General features: G+C 39.7%; 1 protein-coding gene across 4 annotated transcripts in view; it reads right to left on the bottom strand.

Annotated features, from left to right (window-relative positions):
* The window catches only part of RNF144B (ring finger protein 144B), a 168437-nt gene that overhangs the window by 16340 nt on the left and 128492 nt on the right, over window positions 1-23605 (bottom strand). For all 4 annotated transcript variants that reach the window (XM_047795204.1, XM_047795205.1, XM_047795202.1 and 1 more), the window contains exons 3-4: window positions 18887-18991; window positions 6517-6577 (exon numbers count right to left, since the gene is read on the bottom strand). In XM_047795204.1, the coding sequence (XP_047651160.1) occupies window positions 6517-6577; window positions 18887-18991 (166 nt within the window). The remainder of the gene's footprint in view (window positions 1-6516; window positions 6578-18886; window positions 18992-23605) is intronic.

The raw sequence follows: 23605 nt of genomic DNA, 5'->3' as shown, positions 1-23605 counted from the left end.
GGAAATCCTAGACTTAGTCATACATTTACCACGAAACACCAGAAAGTCAGGCTCAACCAGATTCTCTCTGCGTGGGGCTAAACTCACGACCCTGGGATTAAAAGTCCCACGTTCTGCCTACCGACTCAGTGCAAATGTATATCTCTGGGTGTGTTTAACTGGGGTTTTTTTGTTTTTTAAAAAAGATAGCTTGTTTCTACTTTTAAACTAACTCTCTGACATTATATAATCTACACAAATACGCTAAAATATCACATCTCTTCAATCTATATAACTTTAAATACTAGACTTATGTTTTACTAGAGTAAACATTAATAAACCATCTGTAATGTCATGTTTTTCAGTTAGCAAACTCGGAAAGATGATTCATTCTCACACACACACACACACAATAAGAATGGGCTTGTGATCAGAAACTATGAAAAGAAAGGTGACTAATGAGAGATGGAAGGTGTTAAAAAATAAAACCGAACAGATAAAGTCACTGAGTATCATCCAGTCTTAAAAAGACAAAACGCAAAAAGAAACCACACAGCTACAGAAGGAGCTCTGGTGAGATAAGACCGTAATCATCAGATACAAAAGATGAAGTAGGAGCATTTCATGGAGGACAAATACAAGAGTGAGATGAAATCTGAAGAACCATCTCATAAATGTTAAGGCTCAAAATGAAAGAAGGCTTGTGAAAAGTGCTGAGAACAAAAGAGCTTTCAAAAAAAGATGGAACCATAGCTTGAAGCCGCATCTGGAATTGCACCTGGCATATAACAGATACTCAGCACATAAATAAGTACATACTGAATACATGGGTGAATGCAATAGGATTAACAGATGACAACAGGAAAGCAAATTCCTATTGTATTCACATACTGTGAAGGAGAACAATAAAGGCACTTAAACCATTTCTAAGAGTTTCTAACCACTATATTATAATATAAATATCCAAGAGCAGACACATTCGCCTACCAAGAAACTGAAATAACTAGCAGTCACAACAAGTTAAAAATTAGGAAAAGTGCTTAAGCACGAGAGAGGATCATCTTAACCTAGTTTTCATACACACACACATAATTTGAAAAAGCAGGTTCTGGAAACAGACAAACAAAATTCTAGCCTTAATCATCAGACATGTGCTTGGAGAAGCAGTAGAAAATAAAGCAATAATCACTAACACATGCCAAACTTAGCATTCCTTTTCTCTGTTAATACTGGCAGACAGACATAGAAAGGAAAACCCACAAACACAGCAGTAGCCAATGGAAAAATCACAGATGGATGGAAAGTAGATTCACAGAATAACCAATCCATGCCAAACGGCATTTCTCTGTTTTGTGTAAACAGAGCGATAACCAGGGACCATTCCTATCCAAAAGATTTTTTCCCCCCAAAGATGAAAACCAAGACATAAAAGACAAGCTAATCATATAAGTAATATAAGGTGGAAGAATATTAAGACACTGGATGACAAACTAAAAACTGAAAAAGAATTTGGCAAACAATAAGCATTGGCCAAAATTAACAATAATATTTCTTACTAAGAGATAGAGCTGCCGCTAATCTGATTCTATATTTTTTCAGAGTGAAAACTCTCCAATTCTATCTCAGAATCCAACCAATGAGTTTTACCTTCCACCAGTTAGCCATTTAACTCATTCATAATATTAGTATTTATTACATCCCGAGATCTCCTTTTATACAGTTCCACATGAAATATTTTCATGACATGGACCTCAAAGTCACCTAGTTGGTAAATGCTGAGTTTGAGGTCAATATGAAGTCTGTTGTGTAAAAAAGAGGTAAACAATTTAGATACAGATTATCTCAAGTAAACTGTATTGTGTAGCACCAAATTAGCTTAAACTTATTCTCACCTGGAATGTCTATTTTCTAATAATAATTATTTATAATGGATGCTAAGGAAGAATTACATGATTATAAATTGCCTTTTTGCAAAATCACCTGAGATCACTCTGGGTCTCAGTTCCCTTTTTTATAAAATGAGGGAATGAACCAAATGGTCACCAGATTTAGCACGCTTCCAAATTTAAGATACTTTCATACTCTCCAATAGTAAAAATGTCTAATTAAATTACAGAGTTTTATAGTTTGGCAGTTTCTCAAAAACTAAACACGGAACAGCAGTATGACCCAGCAACTTCAATGATAGTTGTATATCCCAAAGAACTGAAAAGCAGGGACTAAAACAGATACTTACACCCCTAGTGTTCATAGCAACATTATTGACAAGAGCCAAAAGGTAGAAACAACCCAAGTGTCCATCAACAGATGAATGGGTCAACAAAATGTGGTCTATACACACAATAGAGTATTATTCAGCCACAAAAAGTTCTGATACATGCTATAAGGTGGATGAACTAGAACACCATACTAACTGAAACAAGCCAGATGCAAAAGGAATATATTGTATAATTCCACTTATGTGAAATGTCCAGACTGGGCAAATTCACAAAACAGAAAGTAGATTAGAGGTTAACAGCCCCTGGGAGAAGAAGAGAAAGGAAAGTTATTGTTTCACTGATACACAGTTTCTGCTTGGGGTGAGAAAAGCTTTTCAAGTAGTTGGGGGTGATGGCTGTGAACATGGGGAATTTTTTTTTTTTTGGTCTTTTTTTACAGCTACACATGCGGCACATGGAAGTTCCCAGGCTAGGAGTCAAAACCGGGCTATAGCTGCCAGCCTACGGCATAGTCACAGAAACGCAGGATCTGAGCTGCATCTGTGACCTACACCACAGCTCATGGCAATGCCAGATCCTTAACCCACTGAGCAAGGCCAGGGATCAAACCTGTGTCCTCATGGATACTAGTCGGGTTCGTTACCACTGAGCCACGATGGGAACTCCTGGGAGTGTTCTTAATGCCATTGTTCATGTAAAATGGGTGAAATGGTACATGTTATGTTGTATAATTTCACCCCAATAAAAAAACTACAGAATTCAAAAATTTTTATAAATGAAGAAGCTTAGACACACCTATGTGGTCCTAGGCAAGTCTCAATCTTTCCAATTTTCAGTTTCTTCATCGACAAAATAGGAATAATAAAATCAGTTGTCTTTCTTACATTATCATCATGCTGTACAGTAGAAAAAAAACTGGATTGGGGAAACAACAATTAAAAAAAATTTTTTAAAGATTAGTATTCAAAACAGAAATAAAATAAAATAAATTGTCAATTCATGGGATCTACATGGGGCATCCGCCTAGAACTTGTGAGGAAAAATAAATTCCACGTCTGAATGAAACTGTTTAATCTATAATGTATCGGAGATAGGCAAGACCCACCTATAAGGAAGGCTGACTCCAAGGCCTTCCTAACTTGTAACCAGACTGAACACACCGCCACATCTCTTAAAGAAATAAGCCAATCAGAAGCAGGGTTGAACACAAGAACCTCAAAAGGTCCTAGCCCCAAAGCAAAGGGTGGCGACATCTATCCAAGCATTATTCTAGGTCAATAATTTTTCATGTGTACTTTGCAAGTGGCAAGGCTATGTCTATCATAAAGACAGATGTGGCACTGAAATGCATATTACTAAGTGAACAAAGCCAGTCTGAGAAGGCTACATACTACATGAATGTAACTCTATTGACATTTTGGAAAGAGCCAAACTATTGAGACAGTAAAAATGTCTCAGAGGTTGTCAGCAGTTAAGGGGGGTGGGGGGGACAAATAGGCAGAGAAGAATTTTCAGGGCAACAAAACTACTTTGTATGATACTGTATTGGGAGATACATGTCATCATAAATTTGTCCAAACTCAAAGAATGTGCAACACACACACACACAAAAGAATGGCCAATTAATTTTTTTTTTTTCTTTTTAGGGCTGTACCCACAGCATATGGAGGTTCCCAGGCTAGGAGTCAAATTGCAGATACAGCTGCCAGCCTACACTACAGCCACAGCAACACCAGATCTGAGCTGCTACCTACACTACAGCCACAGCGACACCTGATCTGAGCTGCGACCTACACCACAGCTCACGGCAATGCCAGATTCTTAACCCACTTAGCAAGGCCAAGGATGGAACCCACATCCTCACAGATACTAGTCGGGTTCATTAACCACGGAGCCATGACGGGAACTCCACCAATTAATTTCAAGTGTTCTAATCCCATTGACAAAAGACAATCATTAATAGCTATTTCAATATGAGGATGTTTCCTAGAGAATGTTATGATTATCTCATCTTGGAAAAGGGGGAATGGAAGAACACTGAATATACTTTTATGTAAATGGTGCTACTCTTAAGTTATCAGCATTTTTATTACCCACAATGTTAGTATTTTGAACACTGAGACAGAGGAAGGACCCAAGCAAGTGTCTGACAGGTGTTAACTCATTTAATCCCCACAGTACAGGGCTCTTAATAGCTTCATTTTACAGATGAGGAAACTGAGGTACAGCAAGGAAAGTCACACAGCTAGGAAGAAGTGGAGCCTGCATTCCCATGCAGGCTCTTAGCCACTATTTTCAGAATACATGAGAAACTTAACAATTCCTGGTACTATTAGAATTTGTGTAATTAATGACAAAACGGCATTTTAGCTAATAGAAAAGGGCTTAAACCATAAGGAATAAGGCCGGCTGACAGGTGGGGCGGTGGGTGGGGAGGCCGATGGTCCGGAGGAGGAGAGGGGTATCTGGGGCAAGAGAACACCATAAACAGGATGAGCACTGGTTACTGAGTAGAACTGGTGAGACCGACAGGTCTTGTCATTTAGGAAGAAGTCTGAAAATCCAACCTAACTCTTCTGAATTCTCCAGGTAAGAGCCCTTGAATCATGGCACTGGTTACCAACCACGCCCATCCATGCAGTGAATGTCTATGTTCCAACAGTCATTTATTTTTTTTATTTATTTTTTGCTTATAAGGGCCACACCTGCAGCATATGGAGGTTCCCAGGCTAGGGGTCTAATCGGAGCTGTAGCCTCTGACCTACGCCACAGCCACAGCCACAGCCACGTCAGATCCCAGCCGTGTCTGTGACCTACCTACACCACAGCTCACGGCCATGCCGGATCCTTAACCCACTGAGCAAGGCCAGGAATCGAACCTGCAACCTCATGGTTCCTAAGTCAAATTTGCTTCCGCTGAGCCATGACAGGTACTCCCCAATCATTTATTTTTATAATGGAAGGTACTGGGATAAAGTGGAAGAATGGCAGGGCAGGTGTTTGACACCATTACTCAGCATCTGAGGGTATAATGCTCAATCTAACCAGCCCACAAGGGGTGGAATAAGGAGGACTAGCATAAACAACCCCATCTTTAATTCCTCCAGTTAACTCCGAATCCACACAGCACTGTGTACCAGGCTCTGTCTTCATCCATTAAACCTAAAATTCATCTGACACTGTTGGTTCTAATTGCCTGTTGGGTAACATCTCATTTGAATCTTCCTATAGAGCAAAAATAATTCAAGTAATATAGTTCCAAGAATTTTTTAAATAAATTCCACCCGAATATATTGGTCTTATAAACTGAGTTAAATGATATACCCATGAGAAATGAATCTGCTTTTGGTTTGCTGAAAAAACAAGCCTGTGAGACTGAACCAAACTTTGGTCATAGGTAGCAAGTACCATCCTGTGACTCCCCTGCAAATATTCCTCTTCTTAAACCCCCTTTATGCTCTGCATGGTTCTCTTTCTTTTTTCATGTAACAATTATCTAAATCAAGGTAATTGCAAAATTAAATAAATTTACTAGCATATGATAGATTAATGTTCATATCTTCCCCTACCCTCTTAGCTCTAGACTTTATTCATCCAGATTAAAAAGCTAGCAATCAGAAAAATATATGTTCATGCTAGATTAGAGTTTATGCTATATACTCGATGAAGCTATACTCCTATGAGTTCCAGGGGACACCATTTTATCCTACTTCTTGGATATGGAAAAACACACCACAAAATAATTCCTACAGATAAAAAGGCAGTATACATAGAAAAGCTACATAAATGACGCCAAGACCAAAGTCAGAAAGAAAATCAGTCCATTGCATTGTAAATAGCGTTAGAATGATATACTCAGCCATCATCATGATTACAAGTGTTATCAGAAGACCAAATGGTGACTATTACAATGAGCAGTGACAATGTTTGGGCAGATTAATGTTTTAAAGTGACCTTCAAGAGCAGGGAATTGGTGGTAAAAAAAAAAAAAAAACCCAGCTTGAAGGTCACTTTCTTTTTGTCATATTGTTATTATCAAACTGTCCAAGTTTTGCAAAACTCCTCTCACATGAGCCAAATTAAAAATACAAAACAACCAGTGTAAGGAAAGTTCTATTTCCTGCTAGTCTACATTTTTTCTGGCTGTGGCTAAGAAAGTTGAAATTTTATGATGCAATTACACTTTTCCTTTTTCTGAGTATCCTTGTGGCTTTGCTGACAGCCCACAGCTGCCTTAATCTTCTACACCGGATAGTGTAAAGAGGACACATGTAAAACCACATTCACCATCAGTATTAAAAGAAGAGTGTTTACATACCTCGTTCAAATTTTAACCGCTGATAAAGCTGAAACTGATCCACAGGTACCAAACAGGCAATCTGAAACCAGACACATTAGAAAGATGAGATTTCAATTATCACAGAGCCCCACGTTACCAGTCTTTTGTAATGATCTCTCTTTGTTGACTTTGTTGATTTATTTTTCTATAATTATGAAGGTTACTTTCCATTTGCAGTTATTACAAAGTAGTGGTTCCATTCCCTTCGGGTACAATACATCCTTGAGCCTGAGCCTATCTTATACCCACCAGTTTGGTCCTCCCACTCCCCCATCCCTATATTGAGCCCCACCCGCAACTGGTAACCATTAGCTCCTTCTGTGAGTCTGCTTCTTTTTTGTTACACTCACTTGTTTGTTGTACTTTTTAGATTCCACATACAAGTGATATGATACAGTATTTACCTTTCTCTCTCTGACTTATTTCACTTAGCAAAATGCCCTCCAAATCCATCCATGTTGCTGCAAGTGGCAACGTTTTGTTCTTTATTTTTCCCATGGTATATATGTACCACTTCTTCTGTATCCATTCATCTGTTCATGGGCCCTGAGGTTGTTTCCAAGCGTTGGTAGATGTAAATAATGCTGCTGTGCGTATTGGGGGGGGGGGGGGGGGGCGTATCTTTTCGAATTAGTGTTTTTGTTTCTTTGGAGAGATACCCAGGAGTGGAAATACTGGGTTATGATCTCTTTTTCTTGTTTGGCTTAATGCACCCTCTCTATACCAGTTGTTTGCAAATGTCTTTTTCTTTCCACTATCCATGCAGTCACACAAGCAGCAATTCCCAAGTCATCCCCATCCTCTGCCATGGCTAGGAGTCTCTGCCCAAGACACCAGAACTCAGAGTTCACCTCCCTTTCCTTCATCGGCATCTAACAAGACCAGACAAGCAAAGTTTGGACTTTCCAAGTTATCTGCACACATATGCGAAAGAGATGCTCCCTTTCTCTAAGACATTTTTAAAAGATTATAGTTCTAACCTACTGGGCATCATTCTTCAAGCACAGCCTAAAGATTCAAATGCAGGGAGTGGCTGGGATGACTGTCAAAAATAAAAATAAAAAGATTAGTGTTCTAGCTTAAGAACATTGAAAAACTACGGTCAGGTAGATAGTGCCTCAGGAATTATGAAAACTTCATTAGTCACCAGGGAATAGTACCTTCTAAGCAATAGAAAATTCATTTCTTCTGACAAAAACCACTTCAAGGGGCTCTGGTGATCATTCATTGCCATCCAGGCCCTGGTGGAAAAGAAATGCCTAGGATATTGCTTGTGGTTAGACTCCCATTTTCATTTCAGACAGCTCTAGTAAACAACGATGATTCACATCTAACTAAATGACACTTCAGATTAATCATTTTAAAATTGCTTTTCAAAGGCAGATGCAGGAAAAGCTAGCTGCTCTTGAGCTGGCATTCTAAAAATAGTAATTCCATTGACGTCAACATATAAATATATTGACATTGCTTAAAGACTAATAACTGAGACAATCAAAGGATTTTATATTAAGTTTTCAGACATTCAGCAAGCTGATAAAGGACACAGCTTTAGCCTTGGCAATTCCAACTATAAAGCATTACATATTTTTTAGTATAAAAGATATCCAGATTAAATTTCTTGCCACTAATGGAAAGAAGTCTGTTGTGAGAAAACCTGAGTCTTAAAATGAGGCATCTAAAGGGGTACTTAATATAATACATTTTATATTTTAAAAAATAAAGTGTGTGTATGTGTGTGTACATATATATATATATGCATTAACTGAAATCACTTTGCTACACAGCAAAAATTAACACATTGTAAATCAACAATACTTCAATATAATAACATAATGCATTGTAAAAGGTAAAGAAAACCTAATTCACCCTCTCATAAAAATTCAATTTGTTTATTTTGCAAATGAATTAAACTAAGTTAGCTAAAATGTATGAAGAACCACAAAACTTGGCAAATTCCATCTTCTCTGTGCCAAGTAAAACATGGTCAAACATGAATTTGATTATTACATTTTTTTTTCCAGTTGGGGAGAAATGTTGTATTTTCACCTGGCACCTTAAAGAAAAGCTCCTTGGCACTGTAAAAAAAAATGTTATGGTTAATTTTATATGATGTGTATTTTACCCTAATTTTTTAAAGTATCATTATTAGGCTTTCATTATACTGGAAGCCAGTTTTGTTTCACTTGTTATAACACTATCTAGACATCTTTCCTGAAAGACAAAGTTATCTCAAATAAAATGCAGAGTTGGGGACAGAAAGCACAGGCCCATGAAGTAATGCGAAGCATTAAGGAATCAGAGTATAACTCTTGACTTAGTCACTGATTCATTGTAGGTGAGGACAAATAATCTGATACTGCATCAACTTCTGGTTCAAGGAAACTTGGGGAGTGATGCTACCTGAGCCCAGGAGACTTCAGTGATATTCTAGAAATCTATTTGTAACACTCCTCCCAGCCAAAAAAAACCTACTCGAGGCCTCTGATTCTATGGGACAGTCTTGTACTCTACCTGACACCACTGAAAACAGTTTCTGCACTCATGAGCACTTTCTTCAAGCCCCTGGAAGTCAACCCCTAAAAATTCTGATTTTTTTCAATGAAAAGCAATGAAATAGTTAAATCAAACAGAATTGGTGGAAGACAAAGCAAACAGGAGATGAGATATTTTAGAGACAGAAGAAATACGAATGAGGAAAAAAAATGGCCTAAGTTAACAGGGTAAAAAGTCAACAACAGTAGAGATGGAAGTTTAATTTTAAATTAGACACCAACATCAAATGCTCTCACTTACATGTGGAATCTAAAAAAAAGACACAATGAACTTCTTTGCAGAACAGATCCTGACTCACAGACTTTGAAAAACTTATGGTTTCCAAAGGAGACAGGTTGGGGCGTGGGGGAATGCACTGGGGGTTTGGGATGGAAATGCATAAACTTTGGTTGTGATGATCGTTGTACAACTATAAATGTAGTAAAATTCACTGAGTAATAAAAAATAATAAAATTTAAAAAATAAATTAGAAAGATAAATTTCATCCAAGGACACATGACTGCCAACAGGGAAGTCAGAGGTCTCTAACAACTTTTGTCTCTTACTCCACTTTGTATCTCCTAGTTAACATCTTATAGGTCAAAGGCTTATATGGAATTACGCCTTAATAAGGTAAATCCACTTTTCTATGGAAATTTGTGATCATAAAAAGTTAGTTCCACCACTCCTCACTCTGACCCTTTTGGAATAATGTTAACACCAAAACACACAACGCTCTTCTCGAGCCCCTACCACCTGGACCTGCATCTTTCCATATACTCCTTGACAATGTACTATTTGTAATGCGTTGGCTGGAAGCCTGGGAGACAAAAGAGGAAAGAGATACAGAAGCTGCCTTCAAGGAACTTAAATTACTCAGCAGGCATCATGTACACATGTGTTCAAAAAAAATCTAGTCCCTGATCTTATCATCTGTTAGATTTCACAGATAAGAACCAATTTTCTGAAATATTTCTATATACTTTGATTTGATTTTTCTTTTCTTTTTTTTTTTTTTTTTTTGGCTGCGCTATGGTATGCACAGGTTCCTGGGCCAGGGATCAAACCCACACCACAGCAGTAACCAGAGCCACAGCAGCGACAACACCAGATCCTTATCCTGCTGAGCCACCAGGGAACTCCTATACTTTAGATGAGAGAAATCTGGACCTGGTTTAAAAAAAAAAAAGAGAGATGATGCAAAGTATTAAATTCCTGGTTCCACTGCTATGCGGAGCTAAGTCACAATTGCTCAAGGTCTTTTACAGTTGTAAAAGTGAAATAAATGTGTTAGGATGGTTACTGAAGGCTCAATCAGGTCACAGGTTAAAGGGCTAGTGCTTAATCACAATGACACTAAAATTGATTGCAAAACTGAAAATCCTAGAGAATAATAAAAGAGATGATAATGAGCTATCTTACAGTATGTCATTATCCTCTTCCTGCCAACAAATTTCAAAACATTTCAAAACCATATCAAGGCATTCCTTTTTAAACTTTTTATCTTGAGATAGTTTTAGACTTGCAAAGAGTTGCAAAAACATGGTGTAAAGTTCCTAAATGCCATTCCCCTCAACTTCCTTAATGTGAAAACTTTACATAACTGTAGCTAATTATTACCATAATGAAATTTACATTGGTACAAAATAATTAAACCATCTGCAGGCCATATTCAAACTTCACAAATTCTCCCACTAATGTCTTTTTTTTTTTTTTCCAGTCCAAGATCCAATTCAGGATACCACCCTTGCATTTAGCTGCCATTCATATTCTTCTTAGCCTTGTATTCATATTCTCCTTAACCTTCTCCAATCTGTGGCAGTTCCTCAGTCTGTTTGACTCTCATGACCTTGACACGTTTAAAGAGTCCAGGCTACTTATTCTGTACAATATTGTCCAGTTTGGGTTTATCTGATGCTTTCTCGTGATTAGGTTCAGGTTGTGCATTTTTGGCACGAATATCACAGAAGTAATGTGGGGCCATCAGGAGATACATGAGGACGACCTGTCTCACTGCTGCTGACGTTAACAGTTTAACTTGGTTAAGGTCATATCTGCCAGACTCCTCCACCCTTTGTAGCCAAGAAGTATCTTGTGAGGAGACAGTTTGAGATTCTGCAAATACCCTGCTTCTCATCACATCTTTTCTCATTAATTTTTATATCAATAATTCTTACCTATAAAAATTATTACTGTGGTATTTGCTTAATGATGATTTCCTAATTTTCATCATTCTTTCTGTATGTGTTAATTCTACTACGAGGAAGAGTTATCCTTTATGCTTCATATATCTGTTCATTCATTTATTTATGTAGGTCAGTATGGACTCAGTGATACTTATTTTACTCCATGGGTTCTAATCCATTACTAACTAGACCCACATTCAAGCAATAGAAACAAAAATTTCAAATCATCTTTTCTACTATCAAGTGACCACTCCCCTCAAATCAACTACTAAAAAATCCTTAACTTGATTTATTGTGATTTTTAAGCATTTTTCCTTTGAAATTTATAACAATCTACCTGTTAAATAAAAATTTCTCTCCTCCTGTCCAAGCATGAAAGACCACTTTTCCTCCTCCTTATTCTAGAAAGTCTTTCCAAAAAGGAAAAAAAAATTTAATCAAAGAGAAAATAAAGTCAGTTTCATTAAAATAGAACAAAAATAATATCAGAATAATAATAATATAATAATAAACTGCTAATTACCTGCAATCACTGTCTTGTTGTTGTTAAAAATGAACCTGGGGGAGTTTCCACTGTGGCTCAGTGGGTTAAGAACCGACTTGCATCCATGAGATTGAGGGTTCAATCTCTGGCCTCACTCAGTGGGCTAAGGATCCAGCGTTGCTGCCAGCTGGGGTGCAGGTTGCAGATGCAGCTCAGATCTGACATTGCTGTGGCTGTGGTGCAGGCTGGCAGCTGCAGCTCCAATTTGCCCCTAGTGGGAACTTCTATATGCCACAGGTGTGGCCATAAAAAGAAAAAAAATAATGAACCTGGGGACACTTGTTAAATATCCAGTTCCTACTCTGTTGAAAGTCTCCACTTTTCTAGTCTCCTCCATCCATGGCAGAGCATAACCAGGGAATTTAGAACATTCGTATATGTGGGATTCTCTATTATACATGACAGTTAATGGATATATCTACCAACCACGAATGAAAAGAAATAAAGAGTAAAGCACACCCTCGGGTACCATTATTAACTATGACCCCAGTATCTGAGCAGGTACCACCACCTACTTTGACACTAACCCTACAAAAACCAGATAGAAAGAGGGAGCAGACAGGGAGGACTACATGCCAGAGAAGCATGTATGCTAAGAGTGCAGTGCGTTCTCATATTGATATATATAATACATACTGTCTTTCAGTTAGAAAAATAAATAGTTAAAACAGACGGTAGGGACTGGCTTTCATGTATGTGCTAGCCGTCAGGTCTGGAAAGCCAGGACAAAACTAGGGGTGGGAGAGGCCAGACTTCACTTAGGTTTGGCCCTTTAAGTCATACTTCTGCTACAGGTGCTTTTAAAAATTAAACAAACAGGAGTTCCTGTCCTGGCTCAGTGGAAATGAATCTGACTAGTATCCATGAGGAGGTGGGTTAGATCCCTGGCCTTGCTCAGCGGGTTAAGGATTCAGCGTGACCGTGAGCTGTGATGTAGGCTGCAGACGTGGCACGGATCTGGCGTTGCTGTAGCTGTGGTGAAGGCCAGCGGCTACAGCTCCAGTTGACACCCCTAGCCTGGGAACCTCCCTGTGCTGCGGGTGCGGCCCTAAATAGACAAAAATAAATACATAAAAAAATAAAAATTAGACAAACAGCTAAACATAGAATACAAAAGATCAGTATATCTGGAGATGGAAACTGACCATGGAATTGATCGTTACAGCATGTCAAGGTTTTGGCAATTTCTAAAGAGCTATGACTTGCAAAAATATTAGCTAGAGAAATAGTGCTAGTCTTACAGATAAATGCCCTATCATACTAACACAGAAACTAAGAATGTTTCCTGTCCCAACCCAGAACATAACATGGCACTTCCTAACAGAAAAAGAAAACTGGCACATCCACCCATTCACCTGACCGGTGTAAATGAAGCTCACACCCGCTGTCAAATCCTGTTTGAAAAAACTCCAGGGGTTCCCGTCGTGGCGCAGCAGAAACAAATCCGACTAGGAACCATGAGGTTGCGGGTTTGATCCCTGGCCTCGCTCAGTCTGTTAAGGATCTGGCATTGCTGTGAGCTGTGGTGTAGGTCGCAGATGTGGCTTGGATCTGGTGTTGCTATGGCCGTGGTGTAGGTCACAGATGTGGCTTGGATCTGGTGTTGCTATGGCTGTGGTGTAGACTGGCAGTTGTAGCTCTGATTCAACCCCTAGCCTGAGAACCTCCATATGCCACGGGTATGGCCCTAAAAAGCAAAAAGCAAAAGAAAAAACTCCAGAGGGCATGGTTATTCCGAGAGCCAGAAGGGCAGGGCTCACTAGGGAAGTGAAAAATCGGGGAGACCTGGAAATCCACGGCCAGGAATCTTTCAGAAAAGGGCCACTTTTGCTCTTCTTTTGACACCTGGTCCACAGAGGTCTCAGTATAGCTTCACCCATCATCCCTTGGCTCTCTCCCTCAGCCTGCTGATGGGTGAAAGGGATACATATGCCCACATGCACAGCCATGTGACACATCCCCTCCACCACTGCTGAGTCCTCTTAGATTTGCCTCCTGTTTTATTTATTTTTATTTATTTATTTTTGCCTATTTAGGGATGCACCCTCAGCATATGGAGGTTCCCAGTTAAAGAACAGGCTTAGAAACCTTATTTCCCACTTACACGCAGTTTTAAAACAGAGTTTTGAAATGTCCCCAACATTTTCAGTATGTTCTCAAACAAAATTCAGCTGGGAATCTCAAATATGTCTATTGACTCCAGCATGGCAGATTCCTTTATCCTGCCCTGGCCCAAGGTCTTACTCTCCTCCAGCCAACACATACTACAGCCAAAGGTTGTTCTCCACACACTCGGTCCCTTTGCATTCAGACCCGTAAACCACAGGAACGGCAATGTGGCCCCTTGCCCAGGCATCGTCGTTTTTCCTCTGTCCCAGCTTCATACCCTGATCCTGGGATAAAAAGAGTTAAATGGAGAGATGGCAAAAAGGGACTGTGCTAAAGGGTGATTTTGGGGGGAACAACTGGATCTCTTCTAATGCCAGTAGCCTTTACCAAAACCACCCTAAATAAACATGCAATATGAGTAAAAACTGTGTTTATTTTGCACATGTAGCTTCCAATTTCTTGGCACTCCAGTTTGCTATTCCTCTAGTCTCTACACAGCATCCCACCCAGAATCCCTTCCTATAGCAATTCTGGAGCTCCCCCCTTTTTTTAATAATTATTTTTTTCATTATAGCTGGTTTACAGTGTTCCGTCAATTCCCCCCTCCCCCCCGACCCCGCTCCTTTTTCATTTTTTTTACTTTCAGGGCCACACCTGTCACATGAAGTTCCCAGGCTAGGGGTTGAATTGGAGCTATAGCTGCCAGCCTAAGCCACAACACAGCATCACAGGATCCAAGCCGCATCTGCAACCTACGCTGCAGCTTGCAGCTTGCAGCAACGCCTGATCCTTAACCCACTGAGCGAGGTCAGGGATGGAACTCAAATCCTCATGGATACTATACCGGGTTCTTAACCCACTGAGCCATTATGGAAACTCCTGGAGCCCCCATTCTTGACAAGAATAGCTGCACCCTGGCATCCTCTGGGTGTACTCCGTACACTAGCAGTAAAGGCAGGTCATTTCAATGTCCCAGGACTTGGAAGGAAGACTGGTGGGTGAGAAGCTGCTCCCTGCTGTCCACCACCAGTTCGCAGTGGGAAGAAGTTCAACTTCTCAGGCGATGTGATGGTAGGTGTGTGCTCACTGCCACTCAAATTTGACATGGTCCAGCCCAATAGCTCAGGCTCTCCCTGTTAGTGATGGCATGTTAACTCCCAACCCAGTAAGGAAACTGCTTACATGAATCATCACCTTTTTAACAGGGCTCCTCACTTTAAGCAAAGGCCCTGCTTGAAGCAATGCTATCAGAACCAACCATCTGTGTCCTGCCTTTCATAATTCCATGTTGGACAAGATTCCTGGATCAAGTACATTCAAAACGCTGCAGAGCAACAGCTGAAAGTACCAGATGACGCAAGGAAGGAAAGTTTTCCTTTTCCCTGGCTCCCAGTGGGGGTATCTCTAGCCCCAAGTCCTCTGGGGTCACGTCTCCCACCAGCTTCCAGGACACTGAAGGAAAGCTGCTTTTTCTACTGTGTCTTACATAAGCAAACAGTATTTGAATTGGGCATTGAATGCTTTGCTGATGAAGTTATTCCTGATAAATAGAAGCAAAGAGGCAGAGCCACAGCTGAGCCAATCTGGAGACACTCAGGACCCAGACAGGACCTAAAGCTTACAGGAGGTGCACATATGGAGCACAGCCAATTTGGTGAGCTAGACCCCCAGAGGAAAGAGTTTCAAGTCTTGGTGTCCTTTGAAGATGAAAATTTTTACACTCCTGTGCATGTGAACAGTATATGGCGAAGAACCATATATTGTAATAACACCTAGCAGCAGCACAAAGGGATCCTGAGCCTTAAGCAGAATTATTTTTAATTTTTTTTTTTTGTCTTTTTGTCTTTTTGCCATTTCTAGGGCCGCTTCTGTGGCATATGGAGGTTCCCAGGCTAGGGGTCTAATCAGAGCTGTAGCTGCCAGCCTACACTAGAGCCACAGCAATGCAGGATCCAAGCCGCGTCTGCAACCTACACCACAGCTCACGGCAACGCTGGATCCTTAACCCACTGAGCAAGGCAGGGATCGAACCCGCAACCTAGTCGGATTCGCTAACCACTGAGCCATGACAGGAACTCCAAGCAGAATTATTTTTAACAATCAAAGTATCTTTATGCATTACCTGGAAAAATCAACATTTTTTTTTAAAGGTGCAAAAAGTAGTCATAGAGAGAGAATCCATTCAAGCATAATGTGGATCAGCCCCATGATGCTATACTCAATACCATCTAGATTAAGAGCTATTAATTATAAGGATAACTGTATATGAGAAAAGCTTGACGGCAAGCAAGTCAGAAAGGCAGATGGTACAGCCCAAGTTCATGTGTGTGAGATATCTGCTTCAAAAGGAGAAGTCCCATGTAAAGTGACGAAGCCACCAAAACCTCCAATATAATCTATTCATTCTCAGTTCAAAATGAGAGACAAACCACCAGCACCACCACATTTTATTTTACTCTGAAAAAGAAAAAATAGTGGCAAGTCAGTTAAGGACATTTGATTACTGTAAATCACACCCATCCTCAGTCTGGCTCTTAGCAAGGCCAGCAGGAGCAGAAATGGTCCTTTAATGCCCTGGAGTGTCTCTTACTCATCTAATAGGAAACAGACTTTGGAGAATATAAGAAATACCATAGTTTAGTTTGGAGTATGTTTTTGTTTTGTTTCTCAAATACCCTTTTGTCATTTTTAAGAGCCCTTGTGGGCTTATTTAATGCAGCCTAGAAGTGAAATTGTTTTTAGAGTAAAGCTGGGTAAATGGAATCAGCACTAGTCAAGTGTAAATGAGAATGTGAACAGAGGGAAAACTAAGGATTAAAAAGCAGAAGAGAACTATGGGGGAAGATGACCAGAAAATGTCTATGCTAAGAAAAGCAGAAACATGAGACTCTGCTCGAGAGAACTTTGAGACAAATCATGGCTTGACTTCACTCATCTGTACACATTAACCCTAACGTTTGATATGCAAAGTGTCAATGGCTAATGGTTACCACTCAATTAAACTCCAGAATGCCACTCTACAATGAACTTTCTGCAAAGATGTCCAACCTGGAAGCCACTAACCGCGGGAGTACTTAAAATGAGCACCAGTGACCAAGTGCTTAAAATGTGACTGGTGTAACCAAAAGAATGAATTTCTAATTTTAATTTCAATTAAGTGTAAAGAGCTGCATGTAGGCTTGTCTAGATAAGAGGACTGTGATTAATTTAAAAGGCTTGTTTAGAAAAGCCACTTCATTTTCACTTCATTTATGCCTGATAGATTTTGTACATATGAATTAAATAAGAGTCCATGATAGACACAGTCTTGCTATTTGCTCCATCTCACACTTTTTGCTCTTATACTGATCCGGCTCATTATTAGTTTAAGGTCTCTCTGCTAGATCATAAAGCTCCAGAGGGATGGCACTGGGCCTGTCTTATTCACCTCTCTATCCTAGCCTGGGACAGGGCCTGGCCCCTTATACACTCAATAAACACTTGTTGATTAATCAGCTATCAGAGAAGTCAAAAAGGAAGCACGTTCTGTGGAAGGATTATGCATAGAAAGATGCTCCTACAAACCCGAATCTTATTTTAAAATCCACTTCCAAGCTGCACAGATCAATAGTCTTCTTGATAGATAACCGGATCTTTCCCCACTTTAATTTCCTTCTACTTATTATTCACACAAAAGTCAACAGTTCTCACCACAGGATTTACATAGTCAATATTACCTTTTTGGTTTAAAAATTTTGCTTACTTCATGATTTTCCTAAAATGAATAGCTCCCAAACCGGTATGTATTCCTTTTATTCTTCCCCGAAAAACACTTCGAGCTCACTGGCACCACTCATCTGACGTTTCATACGCTGAACCCTGGGTACCCAGATTCAAATTGGTTTAAAATGGTCTATAGCACCACTCTGACTGCTTTGCTTACAAAGCAAAGGATATATATATATACCTATATAGATAGATATAGATATCAATCAAAGCATATATATTTGTATATAAAATGTCTGTGTATATATACGTATATACACAAATACAGGCACATGATACACATACATATCTACACAAACACAGGCACTCTACTGGGCTTCCAATTATCAAGCCTTTATCATGCATTCTATTTATCTACCTAGCTCTTCTCGTAAAGCCATGTAATTAGGGTGGTCAGAAAGAAATGGATCAGAATTCTAGCTCTTCTGCTTTTTAGACATGCACTCTTGGACAAATTACTTAGACATTCTGGGCCTCGGTTTTATATAAGTTTGTTGACAGGATTAAATAGTATCTTGGCTAGGAAAGCAACTACAAAAGGGCAGATGAGATTTAAAATGAGCAGGACCTGAAGGTTAAAAGCAGATTTAAGGGCAAGCTACTTGTCAGGGATTGAAAAAACAAAGGAAATTGACGGGACACTGTAAACCAGCTAAAATGGACAAAAAAATAAATAAAAAACATAAAAAAAAAGAAAAGACAAAGGAAAGAGATATGCTACAATCTTAATACAACGGGAGAAGAACTCACTCTAAAAAGACATTTCTGTCCCTGATAAATATTGAATAAAAGGCCTTTCTTTGCTTCTTTGGAAATGATTTAATTCAGGCTACCTTGGCAGAATTACCATAATTTATCTACAACATTGGTGAATCTGTCATCTGTTTATCTTTAAAGTACATTAAAGATCCTAAGGCCACTGACTATTCCACCTCCAAACCTTACATTTGGTAAATCTGATTCCTAGCACCTTCACCTATTTTAGAGCTTATTCAACACTCAGAGGGCATTTACAAATAGAACCCAAGTACATAACAGCTTTAATAATTTGTATAAAGAATCCAAAGGAAGGCAGCAATAAAGAACTCCTTTAAAAAGATGACCTCTGTATTTTGTTTCTAGACCCCCTGGGAGAGAAGTACATAAAGAGTCAAGATCCTAGGAAAGATGTCAACTAGAAAGAGGGTCGTGCCCTCGGGACACTCATCCATACCTCAGCCTCCTGCAGGGTCCCGTGGTTCAGGCACACCATGTCAGGGCAAGTGATGGGAGACCCACATCCTTCTCGAATTGCCAGCTGCATGTATTGTTTCAGACACTAGAAGTTAAGAAAAAAGACAATTATCCACTGCATTACAGAAGCTCCAAGGTTCCATAATAGCCACTGCCTCTTCCTTAACTGGCGCTTTGTAGCAGAAAACGTAAGTTATCACAAGTGTGAATACTAAGAGCCATCACTCTGGCAAGAATGCAGAGACAGGCAATTAATTATATATGACTTCATTCTAAGACTACTGAGTTTCTCCAAGGCAACAAGTCAAATTTCTATAGGCTCATGCATTTTATCGACCACAGACTGGGGAAAGAAGAAACATTCTTTTGCACTACTAGCTAAAGCCTTCTTTTTTCAATTTTTTCAATTTTTTAAATTGTTATTTGGGAGTGGGGTGGATTGGGAGGTTGCTGTTAAAGGCTTCTTTTTATTTTATTTTTTTAAACTTATGTGACTTCCCAGTTCCATTTTTACCCAGTGGTCCTCTCCCTCAAAATCTGCCCCAAACCCTGTGACCCTCATGCTGAGCTTGCCAAACGGAACTGAACTTAAGATTAAGGCACTGACTAGGAATCATAATAGCAAATGCTCCTAAAAAAAGGAAATGTCAATTTTGGAGGATGAGACCCTCCCAGAACCACAGTCCTTGGTAGATGCTATGATGAGGAGGTGTAAATAGAACCTGGGAAAAGAAAAAAACTAGATGGGAAATGAGAAGCCCAAAGAGGTAGAACACCAAGAACAAACTTGATCTACTCATTGCCTGCTGCACGTAGATTTTGGGCAGTAGGGGGAAGTATGATTCAGATTGAAAAGGTCCAAGAGAAACTGACAGCATTATGAGACCTCTAACTCCTCCATCTTCTCTTCCAACCCACCCTGACATGCCCATAGTTCCCGAAGATAAAACTCTTCAGAAATCTGAAAGCTGGATTCTCAATTTCTACTACTTTGCTCATACTGGTAAGCTCTTTTCTTTTCTTCTATTTTTTTTTTCTTTTTTGGGGGGGCTGCACCTGTGGCAGTTCCCAGGCTAGGAGTCGATTCAGAGCTGTAGCTGCTGGCCTACACCACAGCAACGCTGGGTCCAAGCCATTTCAACCTATGCCACAGCTCATAGCAATGCCAGATCTTAAACCCACTGAGCGAGGGCAGGGATAGAACCCATGTCCTCATGGATACTAGTCCAGTTCTTAACCCAATGAGCCACAACGGGAACTCCAGTGAGCTCTTTTCTATACGCATGATGGAAAAAAAGCCAAGCTCAAATGTTTAAGGAGAACACCACCCCCCAAAATATATAAGCATCAATAAATTAATGACCAAAGTGATGAGTAGTTATAATTTGGTTCCTGTTTTTCCAAATGTATACACTTAGTAACAATCTGCTACATTAAAAATATTGCTCTCCCACCAACCTTTTATAAAAGCTAAACTAGTAAATAAATCCTATGGTCTGACTCCTATTGACATAATTGTGAAATCTATTCCCTTCATTGATTATCTTTATGCATTTTTCTCCACCTGAAAATAAAACTAACACAACTATATTATTTCAGGAAAAAAAAATCAGGTATTTGTCTGATTGAAATTAGTGTTGTGGAGTTCCTGTTGTGGCACAGTGGAAACGAATCTGACTAGGAACCATGAGGTTGAGGGTTCGATCCCTGGCCTCACTCAGTGGGTTAAGGACCTGGCATTGCTGTGAGCTATGGTGTAGATCGCAGATTTGGCTTGGATCCCGCGTTGCTGTGGCTGTGGCATAGGCTGGCAGCTGTAGCTCTGACTGAACGCCTAGCCTGGGAACCTCCATATGCCATGAGTATGGCCCTAAAAAGCTAAAAAAAAAAAAAAAAAAAAATTGAAATTACTGTTGCAAAGTACAAATGAATTAGTGACTAGGGCAAACCGTTTAGACCAGATTTTTAATCTCTTTAAGTACTGAAAAACTCTCTTCTCCAAGGGGTATATTTTTATTCCAGAAAAAAACCTAGAAAATAACCTAAATATCCAACACAGAAAAACACATCAATAAATTATGCTAAATTCATGCAACAGAATGCCAAAGAATTAGAAAACCACTTTCACATGATGTTAAAGTCCTGACAAAATGCTCAAGATTTAGTATGAATTGGGGAATAAAAGATGATTTAGTGTGAATTAGAGAATAAACATCTGAGAGCAGAGTCCTAAGTCACGCTTCCCTACAATTGATGACATATGGGTATAATATTTAACTTTCATTTTCTTGCTCAAGAGGAGAATGAACTATCACTTGCTCTAGGAGTTGCTGTGCCAAACATGGTCTCAGTATGAGGAATGATAAGTAGAGAAAGCAGTAGCAAGGAAATACGGGGAAGAACTTCAGTGTAGAGGCAAAAGAGAGGAACTGCCATGGTGGGTCATGAAAAATAGTGTCACACTCAGGGACAAATGAGTAGAGACAAAGACCTGGCCACCCAACTCCGCTCTCCATCAGCCTTCCACCTGCCACAGAGATCCCGGCATTCGTGCCTTCATCTCCCCTGGCTGCCACTTAAAATTGAAGCAGAAAGACTGAAAATGTATGGGTTCTAGGCTCAAGGGGAAGCTATCCAAGAAAAACAAAGTGAATGGTGTAATGAACGTCAAATCCTAATATCCCAGCTCTAGCCTCAGTGCCACCCTGAGACAATTACCTGAACAACGGCCCAGACTTGCTTCCCTTAATTTTTAAAACGGGGACAATAATACCTGTTACAGTTACTTCACAGGGTTTAAAAAACTTGTACACACAAACACAAACCTAAAATTTTGTACACGAAAGCCCTTCGGATACTTGCAAAATGCAGAGTATTTAGTCATATTTCTACTCCACTTTACCTGGTCTTAGACTTTCAAAGACTCTGCAGGGAAACGTTCATCTTTTGGCCTTCTGAGATTATTCTTTCTCCACTTGCTTCAGGAAATGAGTTAAATCACTTGTGGGAGAGAAGCTCCATCAACAGAGCCGGTATGTATAACAGACCATCACACGCACCTCTCCTCAAGCCTCTCTGAGGAGCTATTTGCATCCATAGAAAAAGCTTAGAGTTAAACAGGAACTGAAGAGACTCTGTGAGTCTTTAGAGGCAAAAAAATTTCATTTCAACTTACACTGCAAATTTGCAAAGCTGAAATCTAAGCTTTCCCAAGAGCCTATAGTGGATGTTCTATTTGCTAAAATAATGCTCTTAGGTACACTGCAAGCACAACACATAAACTCAGTGAATTTTGAAGCTCCCCTCCAAGACTCTCCTGGCCACAAGCTTATGTAACCCATGATTTCAGGAGAAAAGTGAGAGCTGTATACATTGACCACAGGGTGTAAGTATATATATATTTTTTAATTCTGAGAAACAGTGGTTCAGGATAGAGGTTAGTAAGTAGCTAAGTGATGCTAAAGCACAGGCACCTGACCCTCCATCACTGCCAGTATGCATTTCTATTCAAAAGCAAAGAGGGAAAAGAACCAGTCCTAGTTACTGCCTCTCACTAGATTTTTGCGTATCTTAGGTTCATTATATGGCTTCCACTAGCTTTCACTAAAATTTAATCTCAAACCCACCCTCTCTTCTTCACTACCTCTGACTAAAGCACAAAAGAACCAAAATCAGGGAGTTACCGCTGTAGCGCAGCTGAAACGAATCCGCCTAGTATCCATGAGGATGTGAGTTCAATCCCTGGCCCCACTCAGTAGGTTTGGGATCAGGTATTGCCGGGAACTGTGATGAAGGTCACAGAGGCAGCTCAGATCCCACGTGGCTGTGGCTGTGGTGCAGGCTGGCAGCTGCTGCTCCGATTCGACCCCTAGTCTGAGAGCTTCCATGTGCTACAAGTTCAGCTCTAAAAAGAAGGAAAGAAGGAAAGAAGGAAGGAAGGAAGGAAGGAAGGAAGGAAGGAAGGAAGGAAGGAAGGAAGGAAGGAAGGAAGGAAAGAAAGAAAAAGAAAGAAAGAAAGAAAGAAAGAAAGAAAGAAAGAAAGAAAGAAAGAAAGAAAGAAAGAAAGAAAGAAAGGAAAAGAAAAGAAAAGAAAAGAAAAGAAAAGAAAAGAAAAGAAAAGAAAAGAAAAGAAAAGAAAAGAAAAGAAAAGAAAAGCCGAAAGCATTCACATGAACCCCTGTGCATGTTACACAAACCAAACCTAAGCAAAATGGTTAACAATTTTGGGAGCAGTAGCATCCAGGCTGGACTTTGTCATCCCTCACTCAGCCATGGGTGGGAAAGAAGAAGATGAGGATGGAAGTATTTAAGGCTAAAATTAGGACAGGCCTTGAGGACCTGTTCTGCTTTTTATCATTCCCGGTACAGTGCTATGCACTAAAATGGATATTTAATAAAATGTAGACTAACACATCTCTGCTTCAGTACATGATTACATCACAATGTCTCAAGTGTGTTCTAAATAACATCTCTTATTGAAGCCAATATTCTGTTTACTCCAAATCAGACTATGATGTCTGCACACGATCCAAGAATAAACCCTTCTTTGTTGTTTGCTGCTGAGTTAAATTATTAGTACAACTCAAGATGGTATCTCTCCCAGTCCAAAAGCCTTTAAATACACACAAAGCATCCTGATTTGGAAATGTGTAATGGTTTGAAAAAATTCAAATCAATCAACATCCTAACCAGGCAGTAC

The sequence above is a fragment of the Phacochoerus africanus genome, chromosome 9 (assembly GCF_016906955.1).
Source record: "Phacochoerus africanus isolate WHEZ1 chromosome 9, ROS_Pafr_v1, whole genome shotgun sequence".
Classification (NCBI taxonomy): domain Eukaryota; kingdom Metazoa; phylum Chordata; class Mammalia; order Artiodactyla; family Suidae; genus Phacochoerus; species Phacochoerus africanus.
This window is presented reverse-complemented; position numbering and strand designations above follow the sequence as displayed.